Genomic DNA, 15,115 nt, shown 5'->3' with positions numbered 1-15,115 from the left:
AAACTGTGCCATGGTGATCACAGTGGTATTGGCACAGTAGTTATAATTTATATATAAAGATGAACTCAGGTGAAATAGATTCTTTTTTAGACCTAGCCATAGTAATAAGAAAAAAACAAAAGAATGAACTACTCAGAACAGCAGAACAGTGGTCCCTTGTCATCTCTTTATTGAGCACCTGGGGTATGAGGCACGGAAAGGATGTGTAGGAGTCCAGCAAACAGAGGCATCTGGCTTGATCTTTAACAGTTGTGAAATGAGGAGTTGTGGCAGACAGCTGTAACTGTGTGATTTTAAAATCTACTGGTATTCTTAGATATGCCTCTGCAATATGGTGTGTTTCTTGATAGTCTTAAACAATATAAAAATATGCTTAAAGTAAGGACAGAAATGTTCAAACACAAACTCCTCTGTCCTGATAGTTCATTTGATTAATTTATTGCAGGCTAGAGTAAACTTATATCTTCTTCTGTACAATTCCCCGATCTTTTTTCATTCAGTTTTTGAGTCCTTCATTGACTACGTTGCAGTGGAGCAGTTGGATGGTGATAACAAGTATGATGCAGGAGAACATGGCTTGCAGGTATTATTTTTTAACCTGGTTTTAAATCTTATTTATCTTTGATAAAATAACAATGTTCAAAAGCCATTTTGGATTTTTATCAAATGATTTTGATGATGTTTCTTCTTAGACAAACCTTTTATATAGCAACTCTTATTTGGTGTTAGTTTTCTTAAAACGGAGCTCAGATTTTACAGCAATTTAATGTGTAGTGAGTTTTATAGGTTCAAGTCTTCCAGTTGTTAGAATGGTTTGCTTTCACTGATCTCAAGACTGAGAAGTTGTTCCTCTATGAGTAGTCTGTTTTTCCATGTGCCAAGTAAAAAAGCAGCATAGCTCTAAAAGTAACTTTGGACAGCTTATGTTTGTACTCCCAGCAAGAACACCAAGTGAACCCATGGAAATCAAACATTTATGTGTGTGCACGTGTTTCTGAGCTCTTCAGTTGCACTTTGCTGCACCCGCTGGAGTAAGCTGAAGTCCTTTATAAATAATGTTTTACTAAAGCTTGTTTCTGCAGCTCTGACATACCGGGTTTTGTCAGTAATGTTCTAAATATTCTGTAGCTGTTCTTAGGAAGGTATAGCACAGTAGCCAAATCCATGCTGGCAGGATGCAATGAACATGAAATTCTTAATTGATCAAAAATGAGCTTTTGCCTCCATATTCTCCCAATTTTATTTATGCAGGGTACTTGCTTTTAATGCAGTGAGGTGTCCACATATCCTTGTATGAGTGGCCTAAATTTAATTTGAGTTTTTGTGTTACTGGTGTAGCTCATGAGAGGTTGGTGCAACATTAGGATACTCAAATTGCACCCAAATTTTGAACCATTCTGGTGCACATTGTGTTGTCAAATCTATAAAAGTCCATGTGAAGAGTGTCTACAACAAACAAGTAATATGAGTTGCTAAAAATCCTGCAATTTCAACCCTCTATTTCCTTTAAAATGTCTAGGAGGCAGAGAAAGGTGTGAAGTTCCTAACACTGCCACCAGTATTACACCTACAGCTCATGAGGTTTATGTATGACCCTCAGACTGACCAAAACATCAAGATAAATGATAGGTAAGTGGGTTGGTTTGATATGTGGGTTGGGTTTTTTTTTTGTAGAATTTAGACCTGTGAATGTATTTTAGCAAAAAACAGCTTCCCAAAATCTTGGTTTTGACTAAGCTCTGAGAGGCAGGTATGAGCAGTCACACACAGTGGAGGTCCCCTAAAGGTGCACTGGTTGAATGTTGAAATTCAGAATGATAAATTGAATGTTTGGTAATCCATAGTGATTGTTTTGACCATGAACAGGTGCCTGCATCTTTTAATGGCTTGTGTAGCATTCTTTGTGCAGTGTGTGGCTAGGCTGCCACCAGAGTACAGGATGAGTAAGGAGTTACCTGCTTGCCCTCCATCTGTTTCCATGGATGGAGGGAGAGCCATTTGCCCACTCACTGTAAGCAGAGGCTGATAATTTCTCGAGGAGATACGTGGTTGGTTGTAAACGAAATGTTTATTGCAATTATCTCATTCTCACCAAGGTGAGATATTTCAGAGTAATGTTCCAGTCCAGTGGTACCTGTCCTAGGGAAGCTGCATTTGTCTGCTAGAAAATAACAGATTTTAAACTTTTGCCTTGATTCAGTGAATCCAAACCAGCCCTAATGCAGTTGAAGTGCTCTTGCCCTTGTTACTGAGGGCATGCTTTCCTGAGCTGCTTGAAAAGTTTATTCCATATTTAAACAGTATAAAGTCTGCCACTGTGTGCAGCATGTCCTGGATAGAAGTGGCATTGTAACAGTAACATGTTCAATTTTTATCCTTTGCTTTAGGAGTACACATAATGTTCCATAATAGTGCCTAATAATGCGTGTTCGTCTTAACTACAAGTAAAATTGTCTTCATTCTTTTCAAAACTAGGTTTGAATTTCCTGAACAGTTGCCATTAGATGAATTTTTGCAAAAAACAGATCCTAAAGATCCTGCAAATTACATTCTCCATGCAGTTCTAGTACACAGTGGAGATAACCATGGTGGACATTATGTTGTTTACTTAAATCCAAAGGGCGATGGCAAAGTGAGTATTGAAAAGCATCTAAAAGTATTTGTGTGATGTAAATGCATACTTGCAGTTTTTATAATGGGCAAATCTTCAGAATTTTCTTCCCCTAAAAGAAGAGTGCATACACACTTGGCTTTTAACAAAAGACTTTTTAACTGAGGAAATCCCTTCACTTGTGTGTATATGTGTTGAAGTTCTGCAGTCAGATTTTATCCAGCATTTTTTTCAGGCTGACTTTGCTGAAGCAAATATGAGTATTTCCAATGTTTTTGTGACTCAGAAGTTCAGCATGTTTGTGTATGTCCCACTGTTCCAGGTTTAGGTGACTTGATTGGATTGGACATTTATAGGTCAGGTGCCTCTTCCCTTGAGTTGACTGGTTTTGTGTGTACATGATTGTTCACAGTAAGAGTAGAAGTCAGATTTTACTGTGAATTTGTTGCTGTTTGTAATTTATTCTTAATTGACTTTATTGGTTTAATTTAAAATGCGATGTATATTGCTCTGAATGTATAAAGAATTACTAGATGTCTTGTGCATCACTGCTTTTTATTTCATTTTACAACAGATAAAGTCAATTTTCTGTTTCCTACAGAAATACTAGATATTTGAAGTCTTAAGAGAAGCTTATTGGCGTAATTATTGTGCTTGTGGTAATCACTGTAAAATGTTCAGTGAAGGTTTGGTATTTATGGACTTCCTTATGCCGAGCACAAGTAGCAGGTAGCACAAATTATACTGAACTAGATTTCCTTTTAAAAGTCATGCCGCTTGAAGATAATTTTAGTTACTTCAAAGAGCTGAAAGACATGCCAGAAATAGGATTAATTTATCATTCAGGAACATGTTTTTACGTGTAAAATCACCTTTCTGTAAAACTCCCTCCCTAGTGGTGTAAGTTCGATGACGACGTTGTGTCGAGGTGCACGAAGGAGGAGGCGATCGAGCACAACTACGGGGGGCACGACGACGACCTGTCCGTGCGGCACTGCACCAACGCCTACATGCTGGTGTACATCAGGGAGTCCAAGCTCAGTACGTGTCCTCTCTGTGCTCAAAGGGCTCTGACAGGCAGGCACGCAGGGCTGCCTTACCTCTCAATTGTTGGCTGTGTTCCTGCACAACAGGACTGCCTTATTTACAGTCGGAACGTAGAGATCCCGTGGGATCTACCAGCTGTTCTCTCACTTTTGGAGAGTATGTGCTGCTCTGGGTCATCTTTTAGCTCAGTAAGGCACCTGCAAAGTGCTTCAACCTTGGCTGGTTTATAGGATGGAAAACTTAGTGAACTGACTTGGGTCCTGGAATTAAATTAAATTGATTGTAAATGTGTAGATATATATATGCTTTAAAAAAGGAGTGTTGGCAAATATTTTTTTTAATTCTGAACTGAATATTTAATTCAAAAGTCTATGATACATATTTCATGGGAGTAGTGCATTTGGCTTGTTGTAGAAGTGCTTCTTTTGCCAAAGCATGATGATATCAAACCATGTTTTTAAGTGAAAGATGAAGAAAGCTTTTTTTTACTTCAAATTAGAAGGAAGTCAAGCGTGTATGAAAAAGAACTTGTTTGATGTAGATCTTGAAATAACATCATAAAATCTGCTTTATAGGTGAAGTTTTGCAGCCTGTCACCGACCATGATATTCCTCAACAACTTGTAGAAAGGCTACAAGAAGAGAAAAGGATAGAAGCTCAGAAGAGGAAGGAGAGGCAGGAAGCTCACCTCTATATGCAAGTGCAGGTCAGCTTTTGAAACAGATCAAGTCACAACTACTTTACCATGAAAATTTAGAGTATTGAACCACCTTGGAGGCAAACTTTGATTTTCCTATTTTTTAAAATTTTTTCTTCTGAAGTAGCTTTTGAAGAGAAATTATAATTTTAGTGCTTTTAAGTGTATTTACATATGCAGTGAATCATAATAAAACACACAGTACTGTATGTTATAAGCATTTCTATTTTCTTTAGAATTTATTGTGCTTGTGAATAAAAATAGTAAGTTCAGGTGAAAGGGAAAAGGACCAGGTTATTTCAAATGGCTGCCCTGCCACTGTACTTTTAGCTCCTTCAGGAATTATTTTCTAAAATTAGAATGTATCTAGCCATAGGCTGCAGGTCTGGACTATTGCCAAACGGAGCTCATCAAGTAGAAGCAGAAGGAGAGAGTGCTTATATTTGCAATTATCTTTTTGGAAAAGCCAGATGGACTAGATTGTTATGAATTGCCTTAAGGAACCCTGTTTATGGCTCTTTCCAGAGCCCATCTGGCACAGGGAGATAGAACCCATTTTCCATGTTCCTCCATGTTTCCTTGCCTGTTCTCTCTGGTGTTGATAAGCAGAGATACTGGTGAAGTCCAGCTTGTTCTGCCCTGCGTTTGCAGAGTTTGCAGTGGGACGCTGGCAGCATTGCACTATTTGTGCTTCTGTTAACAAAGAGTGCAGGGGAGCTGTGGGAAATACAGGGAATGGGTTCAGTGGCCTCCTTGCATTGCACCAGTCACAGAATTATGTAGCCTTTTTATATTTTCAAGTCCCAGGATTCTCAGGGCACGTTCCAAGACTTGGGATCTAAGCACAACTGGTTTTTAATTGCTCGGGATTTGTAAGAATTAATGTATTTTAATTACTTGCACTGATAAGATTATCAATCACGATTTTTTAATTTCATTGTAATCTGTATTTTTGCAAATTTGCTTCCTGAATACATGAATAGTGTTAGCACTGTGCCAGAGGGCTAGTGAGGTTGCATAGTAAAGCATCCTGAGAAGGTATTATGTGGTACAATTGGGCTAATCTGAAAAGTAACCTTTAAATATCATTTTTCAGATAGTGGCAGAGGATCAGTTCTGTGGTCACCAAGGCAATGATATGTATGATGAAGAAAAAGTGAAATACACTGTTTTCAAAGTATTAAAAAACTCCACACTTACAGAATTTGTTCAAAACCTCTCTCAAACAATGGTGAGTTTTCTGTAGCTGAATACCTGCATGTATTTTGTTACATTATGGTTGTTTTATAGCCCTTACCTTCTCCACATCATGACAGCAATCATAACTTAGACCTTGTAACACAGAAGATCTGTTTGAGTTCAGTGAAAACATTTTAGCCTATTTTTCCCTTGTTTTGATTTAGTTTCCTGTCACAATTTTTATTTATTTTAGGGATTTCCCCAGGATCAAATCAGATTATGGCCAATGCAAGCTAGAAGTAATGGAACAAAAAGACCTGCAATGTTAGATAATGAAGCAGATGGCAATAAAACGGTAAGTAGTCACTGAGAGATGATATTACTTCTGTACATCTCCTGTGATTCTTAGTTCTCTTGAAGAATATCTAACTTTGAGACATAAGATTTTTCAGGCTTTTAATTGAAAATTAATTTCATTGTATCTGGGAAAGTTTGGTACTTGGGAAAACTTGGTGTTTAGTGGATTAATTTGGATAGGAAGCAGGAGTTGTGGTTGGTGCATGATTTTTCTGCTGTGGGAAAAAGATGTTATCATGATTTCTTATGTTAGATTAAAACAGAACTGTCCCTTTGACAAAAGGGGCAAACCCTCTGGATTTAAGGAATTGTGTTGTGTAAAATGTGTCTAAATACTGCAGAAAACAGAGATTGGTTTCACTATCCTTTTAAAATTAATTTATGTACTTGTCATTGTAAAGATAGCTGTAGGTAACCTTTTGAATGATAAAGTGGGTTCATTTTAAGTAAAACTGTTACTGCTTCATCAAAGCTTTTGGTAGTTTCATGTCTATATTTGTTCATCTTAATAAATTTCATAAACTTCCTTTAACACAACATTAAAAAAAAACCTCTCCCACTTATTGTACAATGTCATAAAGTTCTTGTATCTGATTAAAATGCAGATACCAGGTTATATTAGGGTCTTCAGAGACTTTTTTTTTCTTCTCTCACATCTTTCTATATAGATGATTGAGCTCAGTGACAATGAGAATCCATGGACAATATTTTTGGAAACAGTAGATCCAGAGATGGCTGCTACTGGAGCAACATTACCCAAATTTGATAAAGATCGTAAGCATATGGGCTAAACATTTCTAAAATACAAAATGCTTTCATTTTGGGTGTATCTCCAAAACCACTGTGCACTCCTTTTTTCAACCATGTCATTGATGTATCCATCAAACTCCTAGAGTGCTGAAATTAGTTTTTCTTATGCAGTTTTCCCTTCATTTCTCTTGAAGTGGAAGGCATACTTTGCATGTTTTTAGACTCACTGAATAAATTTCTCTCTATATTTTAAGGGCACTGAATTAATAAAGACACATATTTGTTACTGTGTAAATAAAAACAGGTGATCTCCTTCCCCCTCTCCAAGCCTTACTAAAAATTAAATCTTGTTTTTTACTTTGTAGATGATGTAATGTTATTTCTGAAGATGTATGATCCGAAAACTCGGAGTTTGAATTATTGTGGACATATCTACACCCCTATATCCTGTAAAATACGTGAGTTCTGAATTTCAATTTCATTGTAATCATTGAAGTTTTTAAAGTAGATTGTACATACTATTCCTTTAATAATAATTCCATCACTGAAACCAAAGGTACACCACAGAAGCAAATTCTTATTTCACCCAGCACCTGAGAGTTTTCTTCCCCATGTGGTGTCAGTGACATTTTCTGCAGGTCTGAGCCTCAAAACCCCACAGGTGGTGAGTTCATTGCTGCTGTACTCACCAGGTGTTACAGCTGTTTGAGACCTGTTGTGAAGCTTTGGGATTTGATACTTCCCTCCCAATAGCTTTTCATGTAACTCTTCTCTAACCTTTCACTATGGCAGCCTGAGCAGCTGCTCAGCCTGAATTACTTGTGAGCCTTGATTTTCAGGGTCCATTTAAGGAATTCAGCAAATACCCACTGACTAAAAATATTTTAGTTTTTCATTTTGAATGTCTCATTTTGTTAACTTTTACATATTTTTTAATTTTGTATTTTAGCTGTTTGTTTTTTTTAAAGATGCTAAACCTTTTTTCTGGGGAAGAAGCAGTGTTATTTAATCTCTTGGATTTTCAATGAACTTGCACATATTTTTGTTGTTCAAATGAAGTGGAAAGGAACCATAAATGTATGTCTGGTTGAATGTCAACAAGGGAAACTTAAGTGTGGAAGGCTCTTTCTTAGGCATTGTAGAACCATCTGCCCAGGGTGAAGAAAGGGATTCTCTCCTTTCTGTGGTTGGTCTCACTAGCAATTAGTGCTACACATTTCACATTCCTTCTTTCTTCTCCAACAGGTGACTTGCTTCCAGTTATGTGTGAGAGAGCAGGATTTCCACAAGAAACTAACCTTATCCTCTATGAGGTTTGGACTGATAGACTTTTTGTAACTTTTTTTGTCTTTTGCATGCTGTAAAGAAAAAAAAAAAGATTTATTCATTTAAAAAGTTGCTCATAACAATGGTAATTTATAAATTATCAGCACTGTAATCTGTAACTTTGAAGTCCACAGTGCTGCAAAAGAGTAGCAGCAGAGAGTTAACTTCAAAACAGATTTTATATTAAACAGATAAAAATATAAAGCTTTAAAATTAAAAAAAAAACTATCTCCATGAGGTCCTATGTGAGTAGCTTTGTTGTGCTAAACCTGTGTTGCTGAGTCAGAGAAGCTAATACTGCTGACATTACTGGCCATTGTGCTTCCAGTGCCCACCTTAGTGAAGTTGAGAAAATGTTGCATCTTCTCCTTCCTTCCCCAAGCCAAAGCCAGCAAACAAAATCCTTAGTCTGCTATGCTGTTTCTGCACAAAATACACAAGCAGTGAATCTTCATAACTGCTACATTTATTGAGTGCTGATGATGCAGATCTGGCTAAGGCAAAGTCCTTGCTAGAATAAGAGAAGGAATTGGGTTTTTGTTGCAATTTCTGGTAGCAGTCCTGCTGCTCTCTCTGGTGGTTCCGGGGCAGCACACACACACTGGCATCCTAAAAAGCAGAGCTGTACTCCTTGCTGGAGTAACTCCTGGGCAGGCCAGGGTTACAGTGCCATTCCAGTTTGTAACATAGGTGCTTTATCCCTGGGTCAGCCAGTATAAATATGTAATAAGATATAGATATTTAATAATACATACATTAGATTTGTATAGATACATATCTATCCATTTGTTTCAGTTGAAAGAATGTATGGGTTACCTTATCTGATTTCTTCACTATTGGTAACTTATTTGTGACCTTTATTTTTGTCTTTTATTCTGTGATCAATAATTTTTGTTCTTTATTGCAGGAAGTTAAACCCAATTTAACAGAAAGGATTCAAGACTATGATGTATCTCTTGATAAAGCTCTCGATGAACTCATGGATGGTGACATCATAGTGTTTCAAAAGTATGTATTTTAAGGGGGCATCTTATTGCAATTATATCACCTGGTTGACTTTGAGAGCTGAACTTCCTTTAAGCTTTCTTATCAAGAGCTAAGTATTACATTCCAATAGTAGATGTGTTCTCTGCAGTTCTCATTTGTTTATTCCAAGGGGAAATGAGTAAACATCAGTGGTATTTGAGTATCATGTGCCACATTACTTAAGGAAAAGGTGTCCTTCTAGTTTAGAAAATGAATAAAGTAAAATAACTCATAATATTGCCAGAGTGTGTTCAGCAATGCATCTGATTTGTGCAGCTTTGTGCTGGAGCCACTGTAATGCAGAGACCGAAGAGCCTTCCAGCATTTCAGATACCATGGCCACTGGACAAGGCTCTTGGAGCTCTTTCAGCCCAGAACTACACTGAACTGCTTTCCCTTTTTGCCTCTCCCTTGTGCTCACAGTCAGGTCCTTACTGGTCTGCAGTGATGAGATGCTCCTAGTTTGCCTGAGCACATGCTCAGGTGTACTGTGTACAGTAGGTGTACTGGTGCTTCAGCTGGAGATTTCTCCAAGGCAAAAGGGGAGCTCCTGCATCTTGTATCCAATAAAGGGATCTTTCATAAGCGTGGCAGGGCTATAAATCAGCATTTCTATGCTCTCACTCCTGATGGTCACACCCAACTGTGTTGCTCTGTTTCTCTCCATGGGCTGACAGTGGGTGGAAGCCAGCTAGTCTATCTTCAGCACTCTTACCCCAGATTATGTGAGATGAATGTATTTCTCATGTCATGCCTTGGAACTCGCATTCCCAGTTGACCCAGTTGGTGTTATGCACCCTTGGCTGGCTGCTGACTCCTGGGTAAGTGCACAGCTTGTACCCTGGTGCTGTTTCTCTGCAGAGAAGTTGGGGTACCAGTCAGGAGTGACCCAAACCAGCCCCTGTGCCCACTGTTCTGCCTCTCTCTGCCAAGGAATGCTGTCCATCTGTCCTCTGTGCAAAGCGATTGATACAGGGGTTCGTGGAAAGCTGTGCAGCATTAGTGCAGACACACAGGGATGTGCCAGGGTGGGAGGGAGGGACAGCTTCTGCTGCAGTGGTGCTGTGAACCCACAGGAGCCCAGCAGGGCCAGGCTGCCAGGGGAGCAGCAGAGCAGGCGAGGGCGCCGGGCCCTGCAGCACACAGACACGCCGGGCTCTGGGTCACTGCTGACTGCACCAGTCCTACTGTGTACCACTGGTGGCTCTTGCAAAAGGTTTCTAAACTTCATCTCTGTATCTCTCCACTGTTGCTGACTTACTGTAGAACATGTTTTTAAAGCCCCAACTGCCTGTGTAACAATGTGATGTGTAATGGTATCATCATTTGTTTGCTCTTGTAGGGATGACCCAGAAAATGATAACAGTGAGCTCCCAACAGCTAAGGAATACTTCCGAGACCTCTATCACCGTGTGGATGTCATTTTCTGTGATAAAACCATCCCCAATGACCCAGGCTTTGTTGTTACTTTATCCAATAGGATGAATTACTTTCAGGCATGTGTCCTGTTTCTCTTTTGTTTCCTTGTTTGGAAAGTAACTTTTGCACTAGTTCACAAATGCATTATACATACTTTTAGAAAATTCCTTAAACCATCCGTATACATTTTTTGCATTGTGTACATTTCATTTTAAATGAAAAATTTAAGGAAGCCACTAAGGCTTTTGAGAAAAAAATACTATAAACCCCACAGTTTTATGAATAATGAGTTATTTGATAATCAGGTTCTTTCTTGGTAGACTATTCTGCTCTGTCAGGGAAATTATATTCTCATGAAATTATGCATTTGCTTTCAAAGTGATATGTAAAACTTGCTCAACTTATTTGGCCATTAAAAGGAAAATACCTTGGGAATCTAGTGATTACCTATTTTGTGCCTGTAATATTAACAACAATATTTATTTTGTAGACCAAGCTGTATTGCTTTCTTCACACAGTGAAGTTTAACACATAGTGACACTAACAGATCAAACCTGTTGTGTTGATAATAGATGGGTTGGGGTGTTTAGATGAGGAAAACTGGACATGGAAACATAAAAAAACCTGAAGTAAAGTTGGTCTGATCTATTAAGAGACTGAGTAGATTTGACTCCTTGCAGTTCTCCTGCAGTTGCTTTTGTCAATGTCAAAAAAAAATTACTTAAAACCACCTAGTTTTATTTTCTGTCCCCAAAGGCAGAAACTTTGAGCATCTGCATACATGGGAAAAGTCAGGGATGAGTTTTGCTATACTGTTCTCATCATTTGTTTTTATGCCAATTGCTCCCACTTACTTTTTTTTCACTTGAAGTGTAAGGTCTGTATGGTTTGAGGTTTTTTGGTAAGGCAAAACCAGAATGCTCCTGCCTTTTGTGAGGCAATGATGTGAAGTGTACGCATGGGAATAATGTGGTGATATTACTCAGCAAGCTAACTAACTTGGAGTGAATTAAAGGAGTGGGAATCTTCAAAGTCTTACTTATTTCCCTTATACTATAATTTTAAAAAATTTTTAAAAAACCAACAAAACAGCAGCAAAAAGCAACCAAACAAAAACAAGCAAAATAAGAATGGATCAATTCTTGTGGCTTTAGTGGCCTTTTGACAACAGTAACATATTGTAATAAAACAGTTTCCTCATTTTTTTTTTCTTAGAATATCTTATTCTGTGTCAACTGTTCAGAAGCTAACAATACTAGTTTATTTAGCCTTGGGGAGGTAGGCATAGTGGGTTCTCTCAGAATTCCAGTAGCATAATGTTCCTGTCATGGAATGAATGACTGTATGATTGTAGAGCAATGTCATAACTGTGTGAAACAATTCAGAACTTACCAAAATTTATTTTCAGGTTGCAAAGACAGTTGCTCAGAGACTTAACACGGATCCAATGCTATTACAATTTTTCAAGTCCCAAGGGTAAGACAAATTCCTTAGTATTCTGTGTCTAAGCTGTTCCTCAAAAATTAGCCTTTTCCAGGTCATTAACTAATTCTCTACCAGTAAGATGTTACCTTTCTGGCAAGCACAGCAGGTTGCTTTGACAGTTGAAGTATTGCAATGTCTGTCTCTAGAGCCTCAAAGAATTGCATGTTTTAGAAGAGTTCTAGTAAATGTCATTTTAAAAGTCATTAATTACTTCAAAGCCTGATGCTGTGGGATAAATTGCTAAGCTAATGCAAATGCTGTTTCAGTGAATGCAGATTTCTAGAATGGAGGAGAGCACAATCAAGTGCACATAAAAGCAGTATTCTTGCTGATTTACAAGTTTAAATGCAGGAGTTACTTCACTGAATTCCCCCTTCCTCCCTCAAAGTCTGCAGATGAGGTTTTATGAAGATGACTACAATCTAACAAGTTCTCAGGTGCTCAAAGGGATGTTTCTGGTTAAAGTGGTGGTTTTACACATGTTTGTGTAAAACTAGGTTTGAATCTGTATAAAACTAGAGCAGAAAGTAGTGTATTATAGCTCTGTGTATGTGCTTCAGGAATAATGCACACACAAAACTTACAGCTCTCTGTATTCATGGAGTGTAGATGCTCTTTAGTTACCTGAGGCTATCTCCCTTCATCATCAGTGAGAATTTGAGTAGCTCTTTGTAGTTTCCAGTGCTGTGGTCACTGTGGAATTTGCTGTGTCATATGGCTCCACAAATTAACCTTTCACAATCTAAAGCATGTGCTGCTATGCCAGTAATTCCAGAGGAATGTAGGTCTGCCAGCCTGCAGCACTGACATCAGTGAGCTTGTAAACATCCAGGGGAGTTAACACACACCCTGAATGGTTTTCTGTTCCCACAGCCCAGCTGTGTTTAAAAGTCACTAAAGTTCCGTGTGCTGTGCTGCTTAGGCTGTGTTAGCAATTACGTGAAACTGGAAGCCAGTAATAAAAATGTTCTTGGTGCTTCAATTTACTGAGCAGTAATGGATTTTGAAGAGATGGATTTTAACAACATGTTTTCTTTCCTTCTGTAGTTATAGGGATGGCCCTGGTAATCCTCTTAGACATAATTATGAAGGTACTCTAAGAGATCTTCTGCAGTTCTTCAAGCCTAGGCAACCAAAAAAACTCTACTATCAACAGGTAAGAGTCTTTTCTTTTTATTGGGGTGAGTTATAAAAATAATTCTGCCCTATTCAAAGTATGCCTAAAGTGTTTTTCTTTTCTTTCTTAAGCTCAAAATGAAGATAACTGATTTTGAAAACAGAAGAAGTTTTAAATGCATATGGCTAAATAGCCAGTTTAGGGAAGAGGTGAGTGAAGCCATTACACACTTGCTGTCATTTCTGTGTCAGAGCTGGTATGGCTGTGGTTATGGATCTACCCCTGAGTTAACACAGAATTAGAACAAAGTTGTACGTGATGAAAAAAAGATCTAACAAAACAACAGCAAAAAAACCCCAAAGAGCACAAAAAATGTAAAAAAAAAAATCAGATCTCTTAACAAAAATTTTGAAGATGACATAGATGTTGACTTAAGTTATCTTTTCAAGATGAGTGGTTAAGGGGAACAATCTGGTGTGTTCTGTGCTTTAATGTGGTTGTTTACTTTTTCAGATTTTCTAATGATTTTTGTGTTTCAAATTCCACAGGAAATAACAGTATATCCAGATAAGCATGGGTGTGTGCGGGACCTGTTAGAAGAATGTAAAAAAGTTGTAGAACTCTCTGAAAAAGGTTCAGGGAAATTAAGGTAAAGCTGGAAATCAATGTTTTCTTCTATGTGATCATGTAGATTTTATGCAGCAAAGTATCTGTAGAATTTAAAATACTGTAGAAACCATTATTAACAGATGAAATGTGATATTATGTTAAAAGCTTCCAGCTTGCCACTGTTAAGGGTTCTTCTTAGCTATAAATATAATTTTTACACAGTTACTTATTTATTTTGTGTTTAATAAAGTTACATCAAGCATTTCATGCTATTCACTTCTCTGGAGTTACAGGGGTTAAAAGTGAGGTCATTTAAAGAGGATATATAAAATAATCTCCACTAGAAACCTATATTTGGTAATGGCACATCTTGCCTTTTTGCCATGAGCCAGAAATAATTTAACCTCTTATGGCTTTACTGCTTAATTTTTACTAAAGATTGAATTTAAAATTGTATAAATACAATAGCAGCATCAGTTTACATTCTACACTAATCTCTCTCAAGATTTGAGAAAGAAATGTTGCATTGAATTTTTTTATTCACTTCTTAAAAATGCTTTTCCTGTTTATCTTTAAGGCTGCTAGAAATTGTAAGTTACAAAATAATTGGTGTCCATCAGGAGGATGAGCTGTTAGAGTGTTTGTCACCTGCAACAAGTCGAACGTTTCGAATAGAGGTAAGTTGTGCTTGTCTTTGAGAAGCTTTGAAATCTGACTTGGAGAGAGAAAACTCTTTCAACTGGTAATTTTATTTTTCTGGCTGCTGATCTTCAAATGCTGTGATGTTTGTACTAAGATTACATGATGATATTACATGTATTTTTAAAGATAATGCTTTTAGAAAGATAGTCTTTTGTTCCATCTGCTTCCCCATAATGGTTTCATTATTTGATTTTTGCACATGTTTTTATAACAATGCGTGAAGACTTTGTAAGAGCCTGTCCAAAGGACATTTAATGTCTTGCCAGTAATTCCAAGGTTTGTTTGAGAGTTCAGGATAGAAATGTTTATGCTTAGAATGCGCTTTTGTACTCTAATATTCTAGAAGGTTTTGTTTCCTTTTCTGTTACACTTGAGGTTCTTGAAGCAAATTTGATACTTAACATGTGATTTTTTTTTTCTAAACATCTCATCATTTAGATCTGCTAACTTGCCTCAAAGATCAGAAATGAAAAAAAAAGTTTCCAGTGTAAACTGTAACGAGGAGCTGGCAAGAGGCCTGTGTCACTGTCAGCTAGTTCTGCACTGGTAGAAGATTCTTGTCAAAAAAAGCCTTTCAGGGAAGCCAGGAGAATATTTCCTGAGTAGGGGAAGCTGAAGTGCTGTCATGCCAGGGATGAGGGACTCTGGTAAAAGACTCTGTCAAACAACATGGCTCTTTTAATTGTTTTTGAATAGAATTGTTTGAAATCAGTAACAGTACATCAATAATGTTTTCAGTTTCTTAATAACTAGAAAAATAACTTCAAAACCTTAGTTTATTTTTGTGGAA

General features: G+C 37.5%; 1 protein-coding gene across 2 annotated transcripts in view; it reads left to right on the top strand.

The window, feature by feature from the left end:
- The window catches only part of USP7 (ubiquitin specific peptidase 7), a 70,803-nt gene that overhangs the window by 49,109 nt on the left and 6,579 nt on the right, over window positions 1-15,115 (top strand). For both annotated transcript variants that reach the window (XM_053991781.1, XM_053991780.1), the window contains 17 exons: window positions 501-583; window positions 1,520-1,629; window positions 2,476-2,632; window positions 3,508-3,652; window positions 4,234-4,364; window positions 5,452-5,586; window positions 5,788-5,889; window positions 6,560-6,665; window positions 7,007-7,099; window positions 7,887-7,954; window positions 8,875-8,975; window positions 10,336-10,489; window positions 11,821-11,888; window positions 12,945-13,053; window positions 13,146-13,223; window positions 13,563-13,663; window positions 14,201-14,300. In XM_053991781.1, coding sequence (XP_053847756.1) covers window positions 501-583; window positions 1,520-1,629; window positions 2,476-2,632; window positions 3,508-3,652; window positions 4,234-4,364; window positions 5,452-5,586; window positions 5,788-5,889; window positions 6,560-6,665; window positions 7,007-7,099; window positions 7,887-7,954; window positions 8,875-8,975; window positions 10,336-10,489; window positions 11,821-11,888; window positions 12,945-13,053; window positions 13,146-13,223; window positions 13,563-13,663; window positions 14,201-14,300 — 1,841 coding nt within the window. The remainder of the gene's footprint in view (window positions 1-500; window positions 584-1,519; window positions 1,630-2,475; window positions 2,633-3,507; window positions 3,653-4,233; window positions 4,365-5,451; window positions 5,587-5,787; window positions 5,890-6,559; window positions 6,666-7,006; window positions 7,100-7,886; window positions 7,955-8,874; window positions 8,976-10,335; window positions 10,490-11,820; window positions 11,889-12,944; window positions 13,054-13,145; window positions 13,224-13,562; window positions 13,664-14,200; window positions 14,301-15,115) is intronic.

The sequence above is a fragment of the Vidua macroura genome, chromosome 16 (assembly GCF_024509145.1).
Source record: "Vidua macroura isolate BioBank_ID:100142 chromosome 16, ASM2450914v1, whole genome shotgun sequence".
Lineage (NCBI taxonomy): Eukaryota > Metazoa > Chordata > Aves > Passeriformes > Viduidae > Vidua > Vidua macroura.
This window is presented reverse-complemented; position numbering and strand designations above follow the sequence as displayed.